Source organism: Echinops telfairi, unplaced genomic scaffold, assembly GCF_000313985.2.
Source record: "Echinops telfairi isolate 266 unplaced genomic scaffold, ASM31398v2 ScPeMD7_3533;HRSCAF=4204_0, whole genome shotgun sequence".
NCBI classification, from domain to species: domain Eukaryota; kingdom Metazoa; phylum Chordata; class Mammalia; order Afrosoricida; family Tenrecidae; genus Echinops; species Echinops telfairi.
This window is the reverse complement of record NW_022107431.1, coordinates 10,114,359-10,136,288: the sequence shown is the minus strand read 5'-3', so window position 1 is coordinate 10,136,288 and position 21,930 is coordinate 10,114,359. Positions and strand designations below refer to the sequence as shown.

The 21,930-nt window shown below is 54.5% G+C and overlaps 1 protein-coding gene across 1 annotated transcript in view; it reads left to right on the top strand.

Moving 5' to 3' along the window:
* ZDHHC14 (zinc finger DHHC-type palmitoyltransferase 14) overlaps window positions 1-21,930 on the top strand; it is a 96,864-nt gene that overhangs the window by 43,558 nt on the left and 31,376 nt on the right. The window contains exon 3 of the mRNA XM_004701933.3: window positions 4,100-4,258. Within this exon, the coding sequence (XP_004701990.2) occupies window positions 4,100-4,258 (159 nt within the window). The remainder of the gene's footprint in view (window positions 1-4,099; window positions 4,259-21,930) is intronic.

The window sequence follows — 21,930 nt, the reverse complement described above, 5'->3', positions numbered from 1 at the left end:
TGTACCCACTCGTGTCGCAGGAGATCATTGTTTATCCTCCAATTGATTGCTCTTGCTTTCCTGGACACCCTCTTATTAATCTCCAGCTTTATGGCTGCTTCTGTCTTTAATTGCATTAATTGGTGCTCTCTAGATTGCCTGTAGGATCGGAGCTTTGGAGAGCCATGTCCATCAGTGTGACCATGTGTGCATAGCCCTGCTGAGAGTTACAGGAGCCCTGGTGGTGGAGTGGTTCCGGATTGGGCTAACTGCAAGGTCAACAGTTTGAAACCAGCAGCTGCTCAGCTGGAAACAGATGGGGCCTTCTACACCTGTAAAGAGCTCCAATCTCGCAAACCCACAGGGGGTTCTAGCCTGTCCTCTAGAGTCACTATGAGCGGGCCTTGACTCCGTGGCAGTGAGTATGGTTTGGTTTGGCGTTGAGTTACAGGAATGCAGGGCACCCTGTCTCACGGGTGGGGAAATGAGTCCTGTTTTCCCCACCAGATCAAAAATACCACGCTCTTCCTATGCGACGCTCTGTATCCCCATTTCCTGTGCCCTGGGTCTGGAGGAAGGTCCTTGACTTCTTTCAAGGCCTGGCATTCCTTGGAACTCTCCGTGTGTCTTGGCCTCAATCTTCCCCTGGGTCTAGGAGGTTCTCAGCACAGGGACCCCTGGGCCCAAAGGGTGTTCTGCTCCGAGCTAATCTTTCTTTGTGGTAGAAAGACCCCCTTCTCTGCTCACTTCCCCTTTGATCTCATCTAAAACCCCGTGCAGGCCAGACCCCAGGGAAGCCCCTCTTACCTTGTCTCGGGGCCATGACCTGAACCAAAGGGTGCTGCATCCCACCCTGACCTCCTTACAACTGATCGGCTGATCCATCAGATCACATCATGGGGCAGGATGACATTACATGACAGCCTGCCGAACCACAATCATGACCCAACCAAATTGACACAGGTGACTGGGGGCCGCAATTCAGTCTGTGATGCCATCTCGGTAACTTCGACTTGTGCAATCCAGCCGCACCGACTATAGTCTTCATGACTGTAACTTAACCTCAACGCCCCAGAAGACTCCCCTGGCCCTCGTCATCTCGTCCACCCAGTAACCACCGAAATCTGTTGTTTCGCATGACTGAGGTCGTACAGTAGTTGTTCTTGGGGCTGAGTTCGTAGCCCTGCCGGCACAGTGTGTAAGCAAAAGAGCAGTGGCTAAGATGTGGCAGTTGGTGGCCATGAATTTCACAGCCTTGGGACCCGCCGGAGGGAGGCCAGCAGGCTGCGGAGCAGGTGAGGGGCACCACATCTGTTTCCTCGGGTGGTGTGAACAAGCGAGGGACACTACTGTCTCAGTCTGCAGGGTGGGAGTTCCAGGCAGAGGCTGGCCATGTTGGCTCCCTCGGAGACTCTGTCCCCAACTTCTCTGCTGGCTTCCGGAGGTGGCCGGCGTTCCGAGGCTGCAGCTACAGCGTCACTTGCTTTGTCTTCTCCTTTTGGAAAAACCCACAAAAGCAGGAACCTGTAGGAAGCAGGAACCTTTCAGAAAAGGAAAACGCAAATATTTTTCTATGAAAACGAATGATTATAAAAAAATGTTAGGACTGTTCGGACACCGTATGAGAACCCGGGAAATAAAGCAGACCCATGGAGCTCCAGCTCTTACAGGCTTCACTAAGGACAGTGCTCAGATTGGATCAGGACCCATCCCACCCCACGGCATCCGCATGTGAACTGACATCTCCACCTGAGGTTTTCAAACAAGCGCACGCTGAGAGGTCATGGGGCTAAGACTTCAATTCAGACCCTCACAGGCAGGGGGACTGGCTAACGTCAAGTGTGGCCACAGTAGGCCTGAGCCCTCTGCCTGGGCCCATTGGCCCAAGGGGGTTTCTTTACTGAGAGTGGGACCTTCTGCTGTTCAGTAAGACCTTGGCTAGGAGATCGTGTCGAGGGGACCCTGTGGTAGCAGCTGTCTTGGGGAACCTCACCAACGGTTACCAGGGTTACCCCGGCAGTGTCCCCCAGTGTACTCGGCCCTGCTGACTGGAGAGAAATTGGGTGCATTCAGGGCCCAGAAGGACAGCCCCTCGCTGCCCAGGATATGAAGCTTGAGCTGGGCCCCCATGCTCACAGCAGGAGAGGTCTTCCAACAGGGAGCATGAGTGCAGGGTCATCGGGCGATGCTGGGAGTGTGCTCCCTGGTGAGTGTTCCCTCTCGGGAGTCGGGGCAAGGAGACAGGAGGCCGCTTCCACAGACACCTGGTGCTTCCACAGATGCCAGACCCCCGCCCCATTTCTTTACCTGACAGGCCTCCAGGGAGGGCGGCAGAGGTGTTGCTTTCCGGTTAGTTTTCCTTCATAAACTCCAGTTTCTGCGCATGTTGTGTTCCAGCCTTCAGGACACTTTGAATCAATGTCAGTTGAATCTTTTAAATCCGGGCCTCTACACCCATGGGGTAGGACACCAGGAGGGCGTGCTGCCAGCCCCATGGGGGCAAGGCTCACGTGGAGTGGGGGGAGCTCAGGGGCAGGGTGTGTCCTTTCTGCCCGTCCACTGCCTGTCCTGACTGCTCGGTTTGTCAACGTTTCTGACCCATTTCACTGCCTGGACTCAGGTTTGAAACCCTGAATCTGACAGTGCTCCACCCTTGCTGCAGGAGCTAAGGACTAGACATGCGGTCAGTACTGTGGCGAGGCCAGGGACACAGTGAATTGTTAATGGGGGCTTGAAGGGCGCCCAGTGGGCTCCCCCAGCGCTCTGACCTTCTCTGGTGTGCTCCCAGCAGGGTCCCCCCTGCTGAGGGGAGTGCCACGCAGTGTTGCCGCCCCTTGAGGGATCGCGGAGGCCGGTTAACTGTGGTCCTCTTGCCTGAGCGTGGCCCTCTGTCCCAATGTGGCTGTATTTCACATCATTTCAGAGGCTGGCCAGGCTGGGGGACCCACCCCAAAAAGAGCTTCCTTTGGGGTGTCCCACAGCTGTGAGACTACTCTAAGCGATATAGGGTTGGTCCTCCGCCACGAGGTGAAGTGGTCATCGCTCCTGGCGCTGCACCTTCCCTGTCCTGGACTCTGCCCTCCTCTCTCCCTTGGATGTTCTGGAATGTTCTGAAGCAACCTGCTTGTGAGACGGTCTGGCGCCCTGGGACACGGTGGTTACGTGCTCAGCTGCTAACCAGAAGGCTGGCTGTTGAATCCACCTACTGCTCCGAGGGAGAACGATGAAACAGTCTGCTTCCATAAGGAGATCAGCTCTGGAGACCCCCTGGGGCAGTTCCACTCTGCGCAGTGGGGTGACTAAGAGTTGGAATCGACTCGATGGCAGTGGTTTTACGGGCCCTGATAGTTCTTCCGAAAAGTAAATGACTGGTCACAGCTGGCAGAGTTCACCCTGCCATTGGGCATGGGGTCATAACGGATAGTCAAACCCTGAACCTCGGTGGAAGGCGGGGAGGGAGGTATCCCTCGGGAGCCTGGGAGCCCTGCTTGGGAACTGTGGGTTCTGCCAGGAGGGTGGGCAGCCCAGAGGGGCAGGGGAGTGGTCTCGAGGTCCAGGCACTGTGTTCACTCAGTGTGAAGATGCCTGGTGGGGTGGGTGGCCCCCTCGTCTAGTTAAAGCTCTGCTCTGTAACTTGGCTCTTTTGCACACAAGGGCGTGTCTGGGCCCCTAATAAAGAGGCGTACCGGGTTGTCCATGATGAGTAGGAACGGCACATGGAGGAGGGGGTCCTGGGGGAATACCGGGTTCCTCATTGCCCTGCTAACCACAACATCCAAGGTTCAAACCCGTCAGCTACTCTGGGGGAGAAGGAGGAGGCTTCCTGTTGCTGTGATGATTTGCAGCCTTGGAAACTGCCGGAGCAGTTCTGCCTTGGCCTGGAGAGGCCCGATGTGTCGGAATTGGCTCCTTGGCGGTGGGCTGTTGGTTGGCTTAGACCGAGCACAGCCCCCTACCACCCTGTAAGGGAGCAATAGTTTGGCACCGGTGCACCCCACCCCACTGGTGTGTCATGTGCCCCACACAGGTGCCCCTACACGGGGATGGGCCAGGCACGGGGTGCGGGGGAGCCCGAGATGGGCTGCTGATATTCAGGGCTGCTCTCTTCTCTCCCTTGCAGATATCTCCAATGGCACCAGTTCCGGGGGGTACCGCCCACCTCCCCGAACCAAAGAAGTCATCATCAACGGCCAGACCGTGAAACTTAAGTACTGTTTCACCTGCAAGATTTTCCGGCCCCCTCGTGCCTCCCACTGTAGCCTCTGTGATAACTGCGTAGGTGAGTCGCTGGAAAGGCCCGGCACCTGTGTGGGGGACGGAGGAGCCTGTCTCTGAACAGGGGCGGGGCTTGGAACGGAGCGTGCCTGCGTTATTCTGACGGTCACTGGATTGCCAGGAGTTTGTCCCTTGCCGTGGCCCTGTTCCCTAGGCCTCGACCTACTAGCTCTCTTCTATCGAGGTCTCTTCTTAATACGTCCTGCACATCCCACGCCGCAGGCCGGGGCATAGGAAGTAAAGCCTGGGCAACCGCAAGGCTGTGGCTGGCTGCCCGGCGGGCAGTTTCTGCAGCCAACCCTCTCCTTGGTGCAGAGGCCAGGGCGTTGGAAACCCAGAGGGAGGGAGGGAGATTCGGGATAATTGACCTTGGCTTCCCCCCATGGCCTCCAGTGCCACTTCCTTCCCCGGGGCAGATGAGGTATGCCCACAGCTCTAGACCTGGCCCACCTATCAGCCCCCACAGACCAAGGCCCCCCGGGATTATCTGGCAAGCTCCCCCGAGCTGCCACGGACCATCTTGTCTTTCCTCGGCAGGGGTTCCTCAGAGAGGAGGAGGGAAGAGGGCAGGAGAGAGACCCTCCTCCTGTCACCGTAGGAGTTCCCTCGGGGGTCCCCAGAGGATAGGCAGGAATCCTTTTCCCCTCAAAGGACAGGGGCGCCCCTCAGAACGAACCCCGGCCCTCGGCAGCACATGACCAGTTGCCAACCCTCCTGTGGCATCGACAGGGGTTTTAGTCTCCCGTGGCGGAGTGGGGCCCTGCAAGTTCTGCAGTTCAGAGCAACCCGAGGGAGAAAGACAGAGCTGTCTGCTCGCAGAAACAGTTCTCTGTCCTGTGGGGCGTCTATGAGTCAGCGCAGGCTCAGCAGTGTGGCTTTCTGGTTTGAAAATGAACGTGACCCTGCGGCCCTCCTTTTAGCTGCTGTTGCCTGTGTGTCTGAACGTGGTCCAGGTTTTCCCTCTCCGACCTCGTTGGGTTGCGTTCACTTAAATAAACTTCTTGTAGCCTTTACCTCTCCCAGTGGAACAGTCTGGAATTTAGGTCAGACGTCCTCCTTTGGCAGTAGCCTGTAGTGGAGAGCCTAGGATCTGGTAAATTAAAGGGGAAAAAAGTCCAAAACGTGTTGCTACTGAGTCAATTCAGACCCATGGCAACCTTATAGGCCAGACACCGTGCCATCAGGTTTCTGCGGCTGGGATCTTTTAGAAGCGGACCACTGCCTCGTTCTCCCTCAGAGCCCCTGGGGGACTCAAACTGCCTGCCAAGCGTGTCATCACTGCCAAGCACCACCGGGGCCCCTCTGGGGTTGGGCACCAGGTCCACATCCTGGTTTCACCGTAGTAGCTGTGTGACACAGATAAGCTTCTTCTGTCTCTGTGTCCCAGCTTTGAGCTCTGTACCGTGGGTTCGATGCCCACCTCAGGCAGGGTTGAGAGGGCATGAGTGAGCACCTGTCAAGTGCCGGGCAGAGAGCGGTTGCTCTCTCGCTGTTAGCTGCTGGGGCTGTTGCCTCCTCTGTCCCCTGATGATCCGGGCTGCCTTTCTCTGGACAGTTCCTGCCTCGACTGTAGCCCTCTGCACAGGTGGTGTACAAGACCATGCCCACTATGCCCTGGGCCAGCTGGATTTCTGATATAGCCCTTCAGGGGACACCAGTCCAGTCCGAGTGGCCATACATGCCCCTGCTGGGGACACTGATGCCCAAGTAGCTCAGATAGCTTCAGGGGACTCTTCAGGCTCTCAGGACCCTTCCTCGGGTTGTGACCTTGGCCTCGGGGCCTGTTCCAGTGTGATACAATTGTGTGCCCTTGTATAAGGAAGCTCCTCTGTCCTTTTGGCTGTCCTCTCAGGGGGCTCGTCTTGATTCTGTGTGACAAGCATTGTGACATGCAGGGTGCCCTCTGCAAGCCTGGCAGCCAGTGGACACACCTTTCTCTCTGGCTTTGGCATTATAGACACCTGTTTACATTTATCAGCACATGGATACACTCGGTGGATCTCAGTCCTCCATTTCCTGTGTTTGACAAAACTCCCCCAGCCCTGATCTCAGAGAGACCTGCGTTTCAAGGGCCCTTTGGTGCATTGTTGTCAGACACTTTCGTGTGTGTGTGTGTGTGTGTGTGTATGTGTGTGCTGTGTGTGCGTGTGAGAGACACTTTAAAAAAAATCATTTTATTGGGGGCTCGTACAACTCTTATCATAATCCATGCATACGTCAATTGTGTAAAGCACACTTATACATCGTTGCCCTCATCATTCTCAAAACATTTGCTTTCCACTTGGGAGAGAGACACTCTTTTGAAGTTTGTGTAACTGCTCTCATGGGCTCCCTTAGCTGCCCACAGGTGCATGTGCCCCTTAAAGAACTCGATTGGGGGTGGGGAGGGAAAAAAAAGAGGAGCTGATACCAAAGGCTCAAGTAGAAAGTAAATATTTAGAAAATAATGATGGCAACATATATACAAATATGCTTTATACAATGGATGTAAGGATTGTTGTAAGAGCCCCTGCTAAAATGATCTTTTAATTAAAAAAAAAAAACGAAAACAAACCAATCAATTAAAAAAAGAACTCAGATTAGGCCAGGCAGGACATCCGTGGCCTGCAGTGGTACGAGGGCCGTCTTCTCTCCTCTCAGACTCTGTGTGTCTGTCACTTTCTCAGCGTCTTGCCTGCTCTGTTTTCTGGTTTTCTGTGTCATTGTTGCAGACAGGGGCAGAGTGTTAAGGGGCATTAGGTCAGTCACCAGGCTATCTGGAAAATCATAAAATATTTTAAAAGAGCAAACAGCTGCATCCCGGTGCCTCCTCTCCCCTCTTCTCCGATCCTCAGATCACTCCGATCAGTAAAGTGATGGGGCTGGAGCAAACACGCTGGCTCCTCTCAGCACACTGGCCACATTCTAAGGCCAGAGTGAGTCTCCACATTTCTGCCACCTGTTTGGACCTTGTTGGGGAAACCTGTCCAGGGACAGAAAGCTCTAGAATTGAGTATTTTTAATAATACCTAAACTTGACTTACTGCTCTGAGCAAATCTACTGGGCAAGATCTCAAAGTGTTAAAAAGCCGTGGTGTCACTCTGGAAACTGAGGTGGGCCTGACCTTGTCAGTCCCCCCCTGTGCATGTGCGAGCTGGACAGTGAGCGAGAAAGACGGTTAATGCCTTGGAATGATGGTCCTGTGGGGACTATTCAATATATTGTGGGCCGCCAGGAGGACAGACAACTGTCTTGGAGGAAGTAACGTCTCCAAGTCTCTCCTTAGAGACGCCTGGTGACACGTCTCACACACTCTGGACAAGTTTTCAGGTGGGACCAGTACCTGAGAGAGTTCATCATGCTTGGTTGTGTTAGTCCGGGAAGACTAGAGAAACAAACTCACTGATACTCATGTACATGCAAGAATTTTAAATCAAGAAGTAATTATGCATCAATAAAACGCCCCAGCCAGTCCAGATCAAGTCCATAAGTTCAATATAAACCCATATGTCTGATAACAGCCCATGACTTCCTCTTCAGATTCACGCAGCACATGCAATGTTGCTGAATGCAGGAAGAGCACAGGCCGGCGGGTGAAAACTCTTGTGGATCCAATGGCAGTGGAAGCATCACAGGCCTGTCTCTTCAGATCTCCACCACATAGCTCGCTCAGGTCTCAGTGGAGCTCCACAGGGCTTGTCCATAGGAAGACGGAGGCAGAGACACAGAGAGAGTGTGTCCCGCCTCCAGGGAGGAAGAGAGGAAGTTCCCAGAATCCTCATGAGAAGGCCACGCCCACAAGGAGGCATCAGGCTGTGACCCGAATGACAGGCTTGACTCCACCCCTTCACTCTTAATATCCTCAGGTTGACACGAGATGATGTAACTACCACACTGGTAAAGTGGACGGTCAGTCAGAAAGAGGAAGACCCTCACTGAGAGTGGTTGCTACAGTGGCCTCCAACATAACAATTGTGAGGAGGATGCAGGAGTGGGCAGATTGGATACTTAAACCTAATGGAACCAATGTGCAAAATGAATTCTCAAAAAAACGTTTCAAAAACGTACATAAAGATATGGCAAATTTCACCCAGCAGTGTAGTTTCAAGAATAACTTACTGTGGCATAGAAAGGTTTGTTTCTGGATTCCAATTGTTTTCAGGATTAATGAATGAGTTTATGAATATGTCAATAGGTCAAAGGAGAAAAGATAGATGAGCATGCTGGTTGATTCTGACAAGGAATTTGATGAAGTTTGACATCCATTTCTAATTGTAAGACTTGACAAACCCAAATTGAGAGATGTGGTAGTCAGATTTTTCCACCTCTGGTTATTTTAAATTGCATGTCACAAAAGGATTTCAGAAATATTAATAAGAAGATGACTGATCAGCTGCCTGGGAGTCTGCGGGTAGGAATGGGCACATACACGGTTAGGTGCTGGGCTACTATCCAGAAGGTTGGTGGTTCAAGCCCACTAAGAGGGTCCTTGGAAGAAAGGCCTGCCAGTCACCTGAAGGCCTAGCTCTGCTGTGCACGCACGAGGTAGCTGCGACTCAGAAGCTTCTCGGTGGCAGCTGGTTGGGTTCCTGTTTTTTGTTGTTTTGGTCAGCGGACCTTGAAGTAGGGCGATTACCCTGGACAATCCAGGAGGCCCCAGGGTCGTCCTATAAGCACCCGCTCCCCCCAAGAGCAGAAAAGGATGTCAGAGAGACTTAGGAAGCTATCTGAGAACTCCGTGCGCTTGAAGATAGAAGGAAGGGCCCCAGTGGGAACAGAATGACCCCGCCAGCACCACCAGTTTGGGGGAGACTCGAAGGTCCAGCCAACAACTTTGACTTGAGCCTTGGAGACGGTGAACAGGGGACCCAGCCTAATATGAGCCCCCATGACTCTCTCCCATACCTGTGGGCCTGTTGAAAGGCATGCCTTGTGAACACTGCATAATCTTATTTTGTGTTCACAGAACTCCTGTTAAGAGATTGTTTCCTGAGGTTTTCGGTGAAGCCCTGAGGGCCTAGTGGTTATGTGCCAGGCAGTTCCAAACCACCAGCTGCTCCACGGGGGAAACATGGGCCTTTCTGCTCCCGTAGATTCACAGTCTCGGAAACCCACAGGGACAGTTCTGCCCTGTCCTAGAGGGCCACCTGTGTTGGCATCATCTCGGTGGCAGTGAGTTTGGGTTTTGGGTTTGGAAGTTCTCGGTATGTTGCAGTTCTCCTCCATTCACCCTTAGTTCACTGCCCTGTGGGGCGTCAAGGTGGATACCCTGCGGGGTTCAAGTCCACCGTGCTGTGTGGCCTTGCCAGGGTGCAGGGCTGGACAGAACAGCCAACACAAAGGAAACAAGCCGTGGCTGCAGGGCAATGGGTCCTGCAAGCATTTACAGTTAACCCCAGATGGTGGGTGCTTCTGGCCCGGAGCATGCTCAGAAACCTAAGACACAGTCCTCGCCCGGAGAAGTGTTCTCAGCTGCCTCGAGAAGTGTTCATGAACATCATAATGGAACGTGTGATGACAAGATTGCAGCACTCGTATTTAATCTGATCATTTTAGGTTCATTTCCACAAATGGAGAAGCCGTTCGGAAGACTAGAAATGTTAGAGGGCAGCCCTAGAAAGGCCCCTTGAGCTCTGTGATAGATTAAATTGTGCCCCTTCCCCCCGTGTGTGTGTGTGTGTGTGTGTGTGTGTGTGTGTGTGTTGGAATCCTAACCCCTGTACTTGTCTGAATGGTTTTCTTTGTTGTGTGAATGAGGCCATATCAGTATTGAGTAGATCCTAAACCTAATCACTTCCAAGTTATGTAAAGAGCAGATCTGACAGGGAAACTCATGGGGAAATGGGCGCTGTGGCAGTTACAGACTGTCAACTTCAGTGAAGGGGTGGAGTCTAGCCTGTCAATTAGGTCGTAGCCAATGAGGCCTCTGTGTGGGCATGGCCTTCTCCTGAGGATTCTGAGAACACCTGTCTTCCACCCTGGAGAAGAGAAACACACTCTCTGCTGCACCTTCCTGTGGACAAGCCAGATGGAGCCACACTGATAGCAGCCCAAGCCCTGCAGATGCTTCCACCACCACTTTTCTATACCACTGGGCCCACAAGACTGTCCACCCACTGTCCTGTGATCTTCCTGCATTCAGCATGTGCAGGTGCTGCATTGCATGTGCTGCGTGAATCTGAAGAGGAATTTATGGACTAGTACCAGACATATGGGTTAATATTGGACTTTAGGGACTTCATCTGCACTGGGCTGGGCTGTTTTTCTCAATATACAATTGATCTTTTATATAGAGCTCTTTCTTTTATACATATGAGTCTCTATAAATTTGTTTCTCTAGTCAACCTGGACCAACACAGACACCATGTCAGGACTTGTCTCCAAGCAAAAGAAAGCCAAGCCTTGCCAACAGACAGAGGGAACTAGGGGCAAGACTCCCAGACCCACTCAACAGGGCCAAGATCCTGATTTGAATTTTTTTCCCTCTAGGTTGTGGGGAAATGCATTTCTGTTTTTTAAAACCCCTCCTGTGGTGTCTGCATTACAGCAGCACCTGAGAACCAAGGCAGTGCCCATGTAGGAAGATGGACCCGAGATGGCCCAGAGTGCATAGTGCGTGTCCAGGAAACCGGGACAGCCCAGCCTGTCCCAAAGAGGCTGACTGGACACCTGGGGATAGCATGGTTGGAGGAGGTGGCTTAGTCAGCGGCTACCGGCTGATGCTGTGTAACAAGAAATCTCAGTGTGCCTGTGGGTTCACCTGGGGCCGGCTACGCTCCAGGCATTGGTTTGGGTTCAGGTCTTCACCTCAAATTCCATTCTGGGACCCAGGCTTGGAAGAGAGCATTGGGGTATCAGTGGAGCCCAAGACGGGGAGCTGAGACCGTCTGCTTGCCGTCTGTTGACCGAGCAAGGCCCATGGCCATGCCAGACCTCAGCAAGACGACAGCAGGGGCTTTGGATGAGGTGACTCTGACGGCTCACCTGTGGGCATGCAGAGGACCCTGCAGTGAGCGGGTGGTTGGTGGCTGTGTGGTTGGCTCCGACTCACGGGCAACCTTATATGGGTCAGACTTCAATGCTGCCCGGTTCAGCACTGCCTTCATGATGAATCCACTGTCCTGGCCATTGTGTCAGTCCATCTGGTGGAGCGACGTCTCCCTCATTTTCACGGCCCCCCAGCTTCACCCAGCATGATGCCTTTCCCTTAGCCATTGGTCTTTCCCAGGAGCTCCACCATCGTCACTGAGTCAAAATCTCACCATCCTCACTTCTGAGGAGCACTCGGCACTCGCGAAGATTCAATACAGGCAGGTGGATCCCAGCAGTGGGTGTCCAGTAGCCAAAATGGATCTCCAGCAAGGGATTTAGGAGTTAGGAAGCCAGAGATCAAGCATACTTTTCCAAGGCACTGGTGATGTATCAGTTGGTGTAGCTGCTCCGTGCTGGGTGTTAAGCACTAAATGTTTCAGGAAATCCACCCCACTCCCACCCCACCCCCTGGTCCCAGCAGGAGTTGGGCAAAAGTGAGCTCCTGAACTCTGGGAGTGGTGATCATGAACAAGGACCTGGAAGCTGTGGTTTGGAAAGCTTCATCCAATTTTGTACAGTGTTAGGAAAAGCTCGGGCATAATTAGGTTTCTTGGTATAGGCTCAGTTTGTTTTATTGGGAAAAGGGTGGAAAGTATTTTAAGTCAAGCACTCATTAGAAGAGAATGATTCTATGTGGGCAAAAGGAAGAAGTGTGCATGTGAGGCCTGGTGAGGCCTCTTTCCTCCAAAGGCCCAACTCAGCACACTGCCACTGAGGCGATTCTGTTTCATAGCGACCCTCTAGGACAGAGTGGTTTCAGACTCTGCACATCTTTACTGCCCATCTTTCTCCCACGTGGCAGCCGGTGGCTTTGAACTGCTGATCTGCTGGCTAGCAGCCAAGTGCTTCACTGTTGTGTCAGCAGGGCTCCAGGAAGAAGAAGTTTATTTTAAAATCCAGGAATATACTTCTGAGGATGCAATTATTATCTTTTTTGATTAGCAAATGGAAGTAGTGACTAAATAGAAACAGTTTGTTCTCTTAAATAACTCATTTTTATAATACCATCATATGTTTTGGGGTGGTTTTTTGCTTTTGGAGATATATGTATATATACATACATATACGTACATACATACATATATGTATATAGATTCACCACTCTCTTGAGTTTGTTGTCCTGTGGTGGCTTGAGTGATGCTGGAAACTATGTCACTGGTATTTCGAATACAGCAGGGCCACCTGTGGTGGACCGGTTTCAGCAGAGCTTCCAGGCGGAGAAAAGGTCATGCAAACATTTGAGCGTCCACTTCTGGGAATGGTTTGAGAGAACCTCAGGCACAGCACCAGTCCATGGCAGACAGAGCACCAGAAGATGGGCGCCTGGTGCTGGAAGGCGCTCGGAATATGAGTGAGGAAGGACTGCCTCTGTAGAGGCCAGCCAGCCATCCTGGCATGGCTAGAGCAAAGCTTCAACCAAATTAGGAGGCCCTGGCTGAGCCTTGTTCACATGGGTAGCAAAGTCACCCCCACCCCCACTAAACACACACACACACACACACACACACACACACACACACACACACGGAGGCTATTGGCGTGATTTTCTAGGAAACAGCCACCTTGGGCCCATTCACCTCCTTCCCCTCTACTGCTTCCTCTCTCTCCAACCACATGCAAGTGCCCACACGATGCACCTCCACCACACCCCCAACACACACACTCATGTTCATCACACTCTTGCACCCACACACCATACGCGCACCACACAAATTTACATACCAACCTCACACGCCCATGCCCACACTGACACATGCACCACAACATTCACGCTGTACACAACACACACACACACACACACACACACACACAGCATGAGGAGGCCCTGTGCCCCCACTGGTGTAGCTGAGCCCACATGCCAAACCCACTCTGGACGCCATCCCTGCCGCCCCCCGTTACTTGTTTCTTGGGGTGTTAGTTCACATCCCTCGTTACAGTTAGGAGAGCGGTCACTGTGGCTGAATGAAGGTGTACGCAGGGCGGCCGTCCACCTACCCTCCTGCCAGCCTCACTCCTTGCCACTCGAGGGAAATAGAACCCAGTTTAACAACTGTCCGCTCCCTCCCATGGCTCTGGTCTGTGCCCCTCTCTGCCATGGAGAACTACGGAGAAGAAAAGTGTCCTGGGTGCAGTTACGGGAATAAAAACCTCCCCACACATGTAACAGATGCGTCTCCAACTTGAAGCCCCGCGGTCTGAGCCCCGCCCTTGCTGCCAGGGTCATCTGGGCCTCCTCCCTGTCCATCCGCCGAAGCTTGTCCTGAGCCCAGTGCTCTCTCGGCAGCTGACACACTAGGCTCTGAAGTTGCACAGTCAGCGGGAGCCTGGCAGGGTGTGTGATGCGTGTCCTACAATACACGTAACCAGTCTCGACAAAGCAGCCTTTGCCCACTAAACTGCTTCTCACTCGTCCTTGGTTTACGGGTTTGTTTCTCCAGTTCAGTGAACTGAGAAGGAGTGGGGGGAGGTTACAGTCCGTCTTTGATCTCTGCTGAAGGATTGCAGTAAGACGGACAGAGAGTTGTCAGGGTGTGTAGATACTGTCACACTGCTCCCCTGGGTGGGACAAGGGTGGGTCGCCCAGGCCCCCTCGAGGTACGCAAAAGAAGGGCCTGGTGACCTGCTTCCACAATGTCAGCCACGGAGAACTGTGGCACAGTCCTGCACTGCCACGAGTTGGATCCCACGTGGGGAGGGGTTCTTTGTCCGCAGCAGCGGCATGGAGTCCCTTGGGGGAACGTGCCCAGGTGGACAGACGGGCCAATGAGGGAGCATCCAGCCTGAGGCCTACGGGCTGCCTCCCGGTCACCAAACCTGTTGTTTAGAACCCTCAGCCCCTCATGGCACCAGAGACAGTGACCCTCAGAGCAGTGGCCCTCCCGGGGCCACACAGCAAGTAAAGGGTGGACAGGTGGCACTTGCTGGGATGGTCTCAGTGACAGGAGTTGGAGGACGGACTGAAGAGGTCACCCAAGGAGAGTTTACCTGGTTCATCTGAGAGGCGGGGTGTCCACTACTGCAGAGTGACCTTGGGAGTTGGGGAGCCAAAGGACAGATGACAGCAGCAGGAACCCAGCTGGGTGTGAGGGGGCAGAGGGCACGCACTGGCGTGAGTGGAGTGCCATGTTCCAGGGAGAGGAGTCCAGAGGAGTGGTCCACCCTTGCCCACCCAAGGACACAGTGTGTCAGTAATCCTCTGCACGCATCTGGCAGTGTCCTGTTCACAGTGCTTCAGTTTTAGACCTTCATCGGGATTTGAGGCCTGAGGCGGGCATGCAGGCCAGTCAATGCCCACATGTGGTACCCCCATGAGTGTCTGAGTCAAACCTGCTCCACAGGGTTTCCCAAGGCTGGATTTGGGGAAGTAGATGGCCAGGCCTTTGCCCAGGCTCCGCTGGGTGGACGCGCGTCCACACACACTCAGGAACAGCGTGCGGTTGGAAAGATGGCCTGAGCTCACCCGAGACAGATGTCTCGATGAGAAGCCAGAGGGCGGAGCTTGGAACCGGGCACCAGCCATACCCACGGCCCCCCCTTCATATGGCACCCTCATGCGGAGCAGTGATGCAGGCTGCGCTGCCCCCTTCCAGCTGTACCCTTCCAAGCTGGCATCCCCATCTGTTCGCCAAAGAGACCTGGTGGGTGGACTCTCCTGACCAGTCCTCAAATCCCCACCTCTCTTGAGGCTGGAGGAGTGCATGGTCTTGGCTGAATGTCCAGGGTGGTAAGTACTGCAAGAGATGGGGAAATGTGGAGGACCAGCCTCCCCACAAACAAATGAGTCCCGGGGCGGTTGTGTAATGGAGGGGTAAATTAAAGAGACATTACACAAGATAACGCGTGCAAGGGCTCACCGTCCACGATGAGCAGAAGCAGTGAGACGGGCTTTAGGGACTCGCAGACTTACATAATCCCGGGCAAGCACGCACGTATGTAACAGGAAGGGGTTTACAAGAGGCATACGTGTGACAGGAGGGGATGAGCTAGGGGTGTACATGCAGTAGGAAGCGGAGGCACTAGGGGCACACATGTGACAGGAAGGCACATACATAAGATGGGCGGGCTCTAGTTAAGATGACAGCCGAACCTTGGTGGTCTCTGAGCTGGCTGGCCTTAGGTGACTTTGAGCTCTTCTTCAGGGGAACAATCCATGACCCTTATTAGAAGGGAGTGGCCCTACTTAGGGTGGGGCAGACAGTAGGGTCTGGTTGCCCTGTGATGACAGACAGCCTTCAGGCAGGTAGCCTTCAGGCAGTTGACCTTCAAGGGTATAGTAAGCGACTGTGTGTTTGCACAACGCACGTTATATTTGGTTTTATTATGGGGGGCATCGTGGGGAATAACTTTTACTTAGGAGAATGTGAGTGGGACCCATCTCCAACACAAGAACGTGAAGGTTTCCTCCAGGGCAGCCCTCACTTCCCAGACTCCTTAACGTAAGAAGGTTGAGCGTTTGCCCACATACACTCCCTTCCCAGCCCTACTTCCCACAGGGAAACCATCCTGCAGCAGCCCCGTTGCCCACTGAGGTCAGCTGGCTTCTTGTTCATGTCGCCAGTGGAAGCCACCAGGATGTGTCCATGGGGCCTTGGGCTCAACCCCAAGACCCCCGTCCCAGTTCTCTAGTACTGCTGTCAAAGAAACGCCGCCACCTGCGAGTGGCTCTCCGACAGGGACTTGATCTCTGTCCGGAAGGAGGCTGGACGTCCAATTGCAGGGCCTCGGCTTTGGGAAGGCTCGCTCGCTCACTCACTCTCCGTCCGCTCTGGGGAATGGCCTTGCTCCCAACATTTCTGTTCCTTGGCTCCTCGGTGCTCTCCCTGTGGCATGGCGCCTGTCTGGGGGTCCTTCCTGGCCCAGGAGTCAGGCTCCCTCATTCCATGCCCAAAGAGACTCAGTAGTTTCACTGCATGAAGCTGACACAGGAGCTGGGGACACCCTGTGTGGGGATACTTGGGGAGTCGGTCACATTGCTGTCCAGTGCCCAGGACTGGTTATGATACTGACAGTGCAACCGCCCTGCACCTCTGTCATGGATCGAACTATGTCCCTTAAAAACGTGTGCTGTAAGCCCTAGCCCCTGTGCCTGTGGTTAGGGAGCCCTGGTGGTTACACATTGAGCTGCTCACAGCAAGGTCCGCAGTTTGAAACCACCGGCTGCTCCACAGGAGAAAGAGGAGGCTTTAACGTACCAGAACTCCAGGCTCAGAAACCACAGAGCAGTTCTACTCTGTACTACAGGGCCGCCGTGAGTCCAAGTCAGCTCAGTGGCAGCCTATGCCTGTCGTTATAACCCCCTTTGGGAATGGGGCATCTTGGTTATGTCAACAGTGTGTTAATGAGGCAGGGTTAATGTAGAGCATATTTTGAGTGCATTGCTTTTGAGATTGAAAAAAAGAGATGAAGCCAGTAAGCAACAGAGCAGAGGTGGTGGGTGATGGATGCCAAGGCCAGAGCCCCTGGGAGCAGAAGCTCAGAAAGACTTCGGGCCTTCCCAGAGCCCGCTTACAGCGAGAGTGCCCTCGTGCCAGACCTCCAGCCACCTGAACGGAGAGAAAATCCATACCTGTTTGTTAAAGCTACCCCTTGTGGTCAGTTGGACACTAAAACAATACCCTCTTTGGGTTGGCACAAGAAGGTTTGGGCACGTGGGCTAAAAGTGGCCAGACCTTCGTTGAGAAGCATGGGGTAGGGACAGACGAGCCCATGGGGGCTCTGATAAAACACAGAAAGTCATGGTGTGATTCTTGGGCCTGGGACCTTATCCAGCACACAAGGAAACAAGCTGTAAAGTTGCCTGCTCATAGCAACCATGTATGTCTGGGGAGAACCGTTCTCCCTCGGACACCCAGGGACTGGCTCTTTGGAGTCACCAGGCCTCCCAAGGTGTCTCTGGGTGGGCTGGCATTGAGCTGTTTGTACCACTGGGGATTTGGCCTTGTAGAAGTGCTAGATGGACACATCAGGGCCACAGCGGGAGAAGACATGATCTCCTGGAAGTGTCCCCTCATAAAAGGAAGCAGGAGGAAGAATTCCTCCAGAAAAAGAGCTGAGAAGAGAGGGTGGTGGGATCCACCATCCCCGACACATTCCTTTCACCCCAGATAACCCCCTGAGCCCCACCCACCCGACGCCACCTCCAGCGACCCAGAGGACATCTTTACAGAAGCTGGCTGCTTCATCTCTTCCCTCTGAGCGGCTGGTGGATTCCAGGGCTGACCTTTCAGCCCAGCACTTAACCCACTGCGGCAGCACGGCTCCTTTCCCAGCCCCGCAGGCTCGTTGAGGACCCCTCACCTTGCCATATCCCGAATCCCTAAGCCGTATCTGCGGCTTCTGAGAAGAACAGAGCCACCCTCCTGCACGGCGGAGTTCTTGCTGGACGGAGGTCATCCCCACACCCAGTTCTGCCCCACCCCATCCCCCCGGCCCACACCTGGCAGAGGATGGAATGAACTAGAACTAGAATGGGCTCTGGGGACCGCCTGGCAAATGCCAGTCACTAAAGGCCTCTCTCCCTCAGGTTCCCGCTCCTGCCCAGCCACCCTGCCTGTGGTGTTGGGCAGACGCTCCCAGCAGCATGCCCAGCTCGCTGGTCCAGGAAGGAGGGCAGAGGCCGCAGCGCCCACCAGCTCTGGACCCAGGAGGCAGATGCGGCTGAGTGTTCAGGCCTGGGCGGTTAGGGCGGCTTTTCCGCCGGCACTTCCCTTACCTGCAACGTGGGAGTCATGTCAGCGACCCCGCCGCCTTTTATGAGAATGAAGCGTCATGGTGCACGGAAAGTGACCGGCACACCGTGGGGTTGCAGTAAATGCTGTCTAGAAACATTGGGCGGTGGGGTGGGGGGGTAAGTGTAACACAGGCATCGATTCAGCCTTCAAGCTCGGGAGCTGTGCTGCTGCGGTCAGTTCAATGTCAGCAGAGATGTAGACCAGCAAGGGCCTGTCTGAGAGCCCTGGGGCATGGTATGTGTCGGGCTGCTAACCACGAGGTCAGCGGTTCAAACCTACCAGCTGCCGTGCATGGCGTTCTGCTCCTGTAAATAGCGGCGGTCTCAGAAACCCTCAGGGCAGTTCTGTCCTGTCCTGCAGGGTCCCGATGAGTCGGAGTAGACCCCATGGAGTGAGCTTGGGGTGGGGGGTGTCTGTGTCTGGGAACTCCCTCCCCCATAGTTTAGTTTCGTGTTGAGTGTTCCTGTGAATGAACTTGAATGAGCTGTGTGGGAGCTGCAGGGGTCAGGCACCTGCGAAGCCCTGTGTCTCCGCCTCCGTCCCCCGACAAGAAAGCATCTCAAAGCACCTCGCCACAGACTTGAGGAACGGCTGCTGTCCGCTCTACCCTTTACAGAGCTTTAACGGGGCGTGCCTGGAATTAAAGCCATTGGGTTTAAAGTTAAGTCGCCCCTTTACCTCCGTGCTTCCATGGGCAGCGGTTCAAGCCCACCCGGGGAGAAAGCCCAGGTGCATTCTGACACCTGGAAAGGCTGCCGGCCCCGAAGTGCTCAGGAGCAGGGGTTCTGTCCCCCAGCAGGGTTGCTGTGCCCTGTGCAGGAACTCCAGAGTGGTGTACGCTACACAGTCCAGCCAGTTATGTGCTCACCAGACGGTGCCTCGGCAGAAAGGCCGAGCAGTCCACCTCTCCTGAAAACCCGATACATGTGGGGTGGCTGTGCGTCAGAATCTTCGGTTTTGTCTTTCTGTCTCACTGCTTCGCTGAGGCACCTGGAACCCCCGGTAGTGTCCAGGTTACGAGTCAGGCTGCTAATTGCAAGGTTGGCAGTTTGAAAACCACCAACTACCGTAAGGGAGGAAAATGAGGCTTTCTACTCCTCTAAAGATGGACCATCTCAGAAACCCACAGGGGCAGTGCTACCCTGTCCTGTAGGGTCGCTGTGATTCCGAATTGACTCAACGGCCGTGAGTTTGGGGGTGCTTTGGGTTGGGTTTGTAACAGAGGTGGACACGCTCAGAGGCCCGAGACCGCTGCTTGTGAAATACGGTCCCAGCTGCCACCACCTGGTGTGATCTTCCTGGGGCATGATCTCTACTCATCCTTGGCCCTCCCCTTTGAAGACCTCAAGGACAGGAGCCCTGGTGCCTAGTCGCTGCACTGTTGGAAACCCGAAGTTGCTCTGCGGGGAGAAGATAGACTCTCTACTCCCCAAGAAAACACACGGGGACAGTTCTGCCCAGTCCCTATGGTCGCTGAGAGTCAGCATCCGCTCCATGGCGGAGTGAGTGCATGAGAGGGTTGGAGCCCCACGCCCGGGAGGGCCAGGCCCTTCCCAAGCCCAAGCCCAACTTGTGCAGGTGCTTGCCCTCTCGGGGCCAGGTTGGTTCCGTCTCCATCCCCTGTTTCGATGAGCTCTTTTTCGTATTCACCCTCCTCCAGTTGCCCAGTTTCTTCTTAATAGCTTCATGTCACCTCCTCTCCAAGTGTCGCACTCAGTTCTATTGCAGGCGCAGCCACTAAGCTGCCTGGGACCCCGCCGTCCTCACCTGTGAGGTGCGGCAGACATGGCACCAGCCTGCTGGTCCAGGGGAACGAACGGCAGCCGGGCCGCGGGTGGTACAGGGCCTCAGGATGGGGTAGCTCCGATCATTAGTGACGGTTTTTGGGGTTTCTTTGGTTTTTGTTTTGTCCTATTTTTATTTAAAGTTTTACCTTTGTACCATAGGAGGAAAGCTTGACCTGAACAGCTGCCCTGCCAGCCATTTAAAGGGGACTTCCCCGTACCCAGAGTCTGAGGGCAGGGTACTTTCCAAGTTGCTGCCCCTGATCCAGATTCTGCAGCAGCTTCTGCCTCTCCCAAGCTGCCCCAAAGGCTTTTAAAACAGAGCCGCCTGCACCTTCGTATTATCCAGGCAGCCCATCAGCCACGGCTCCCCTGAGCCAAGACACGTTACCACCTATCCAGTCAGGCCTGGAGCCGGCTAGTCAGACCTTCCAGCAGCTTCCCCGACAGTAACCTGGCCTCCGCTGAGCATGCTGAGTGTCACTGCTGCTGTAGGTCTGGGGCCTCAGTGACAGCAGAGTGAACCTGTGCCCAGGACACCCCTCCTTCGTGATCAGCTGGAGGCCCCAGCCCTTGGCTGTGGCTGTTGGGTGGGCCCACCTCTTTGGGGGCTCCCCCACTTTCCCCCACACTCCGGGCTCTGCCTTCCCCCCACCATGGTGGCCTTTTCTGATGGTTGGTCCTTCCTGATGAGGTGTCAGGTGTAAACCCACTGAAGTCTCGCCATCCTGGCGCTAACGAGCCTTCCAGTTTCATCTGAAGCGTTTCTCCCCGGAGCCTTGGGGAGAGGTCACTTGTGGAGCAGCTGAAGGCCTCTCTCCCTTCCCTCAGCACTCCCGTGTGGAGCATAGGCCACTGCCTTGGAGCTGGTTAGGAATCGCTGAGAGCAAGGGAAGTAAATCCAGGAATCATCCCCTAAGGCAGAGTGGGGGAGGCAGAGGTGTGGCCAGGGGCCCAGTCACTAACTCCGTCTGGGGGGTTTAGAGAACTTGTTTGTCTGGGTGGACACACACACGTTCTCTCTCTCCACAACCCCCTCCCCACCGCCCCCTTTACCACTAGGCTGAGCACAGCAGTCCACTCCCTCTGTTTACAGGCAACCCCCACACGTGCTTCCGGGTAGAGCCCCTGCCCTCTGAAGAAGGGAAGACTCTCTTGGAAGGACCTCGGCCACCCCTTATCCTCCAGGGACGCCACCCAGTCTTCCCACGCCAAACTGACCAACACACCTCTCACACTAACCCCAAGCACCGAACTCACCGCCATGAGTCGATGCCGACTCAGCGGCCCTGTGAGCCAGGGTGGAGCTGCCCTGTGGGGCTCGGAGATGGACTCTACGGGGAGTAGAAAGTCCCACGTTTCTCCCCCGCTCGCAGTGGTTGTTGGAAACGTCTCAGGTGCATCTTCATGCAACCACCCCTGCCAGCTAGTGGGTTCCTCTCTCCTCACCCAGATGTTCACCCTCCCCGCCAGTCCCTGCCACCCTGCGCCCAGTCCCAGGCCTACTACCCTGAGACAGAGGGTCACCAGCCAGCTAACGCAGACCCTGTACATCTCTCTGTGCCAAAGCCAGCACCCCAACAACTCCTTGGCCCCCCCCCCATATTCTGCAAAGTGGGAGCAGAGGGCAATGCCTCCTGTGGCCAGGGCAAGGTGGTTTCCATGCGACGCTGGCTTTGCCACGTCCCTATCCCACTGTTGTCCTTGACCCCGGGGACAGTGTTGTCCGTTGCTAGCCATGGTGTAGAACTATCTGACCCAGCTGTTTCCTCTTGTACGAGGTCACTCTGGGGGCTGAGGAATAGTTTGGAGTCAGAATAAAGTGTCCTCACCAGAGAAGATACAGGGCTGGAGGGAGGCATGCAGTCCTGTGTTAGTGTCCGTCTTGGTGTTCCTGGCACGGGTTGTGGGCTGGGTGCCTGGGAAACACGCTGGGAAGGCAGGGAATACTCAGTGTGCTCCTTAGTACTCGGTGAAGGAAGTACTCAGTGTGATCCTTAGTACTCCGTGAAGGAAATACTCAGTGTGCTCCTTAGTACTCCGTGAAGGAAATACTCAGTGTGCTCCTTAGTACTCCGTGAAGGAAATA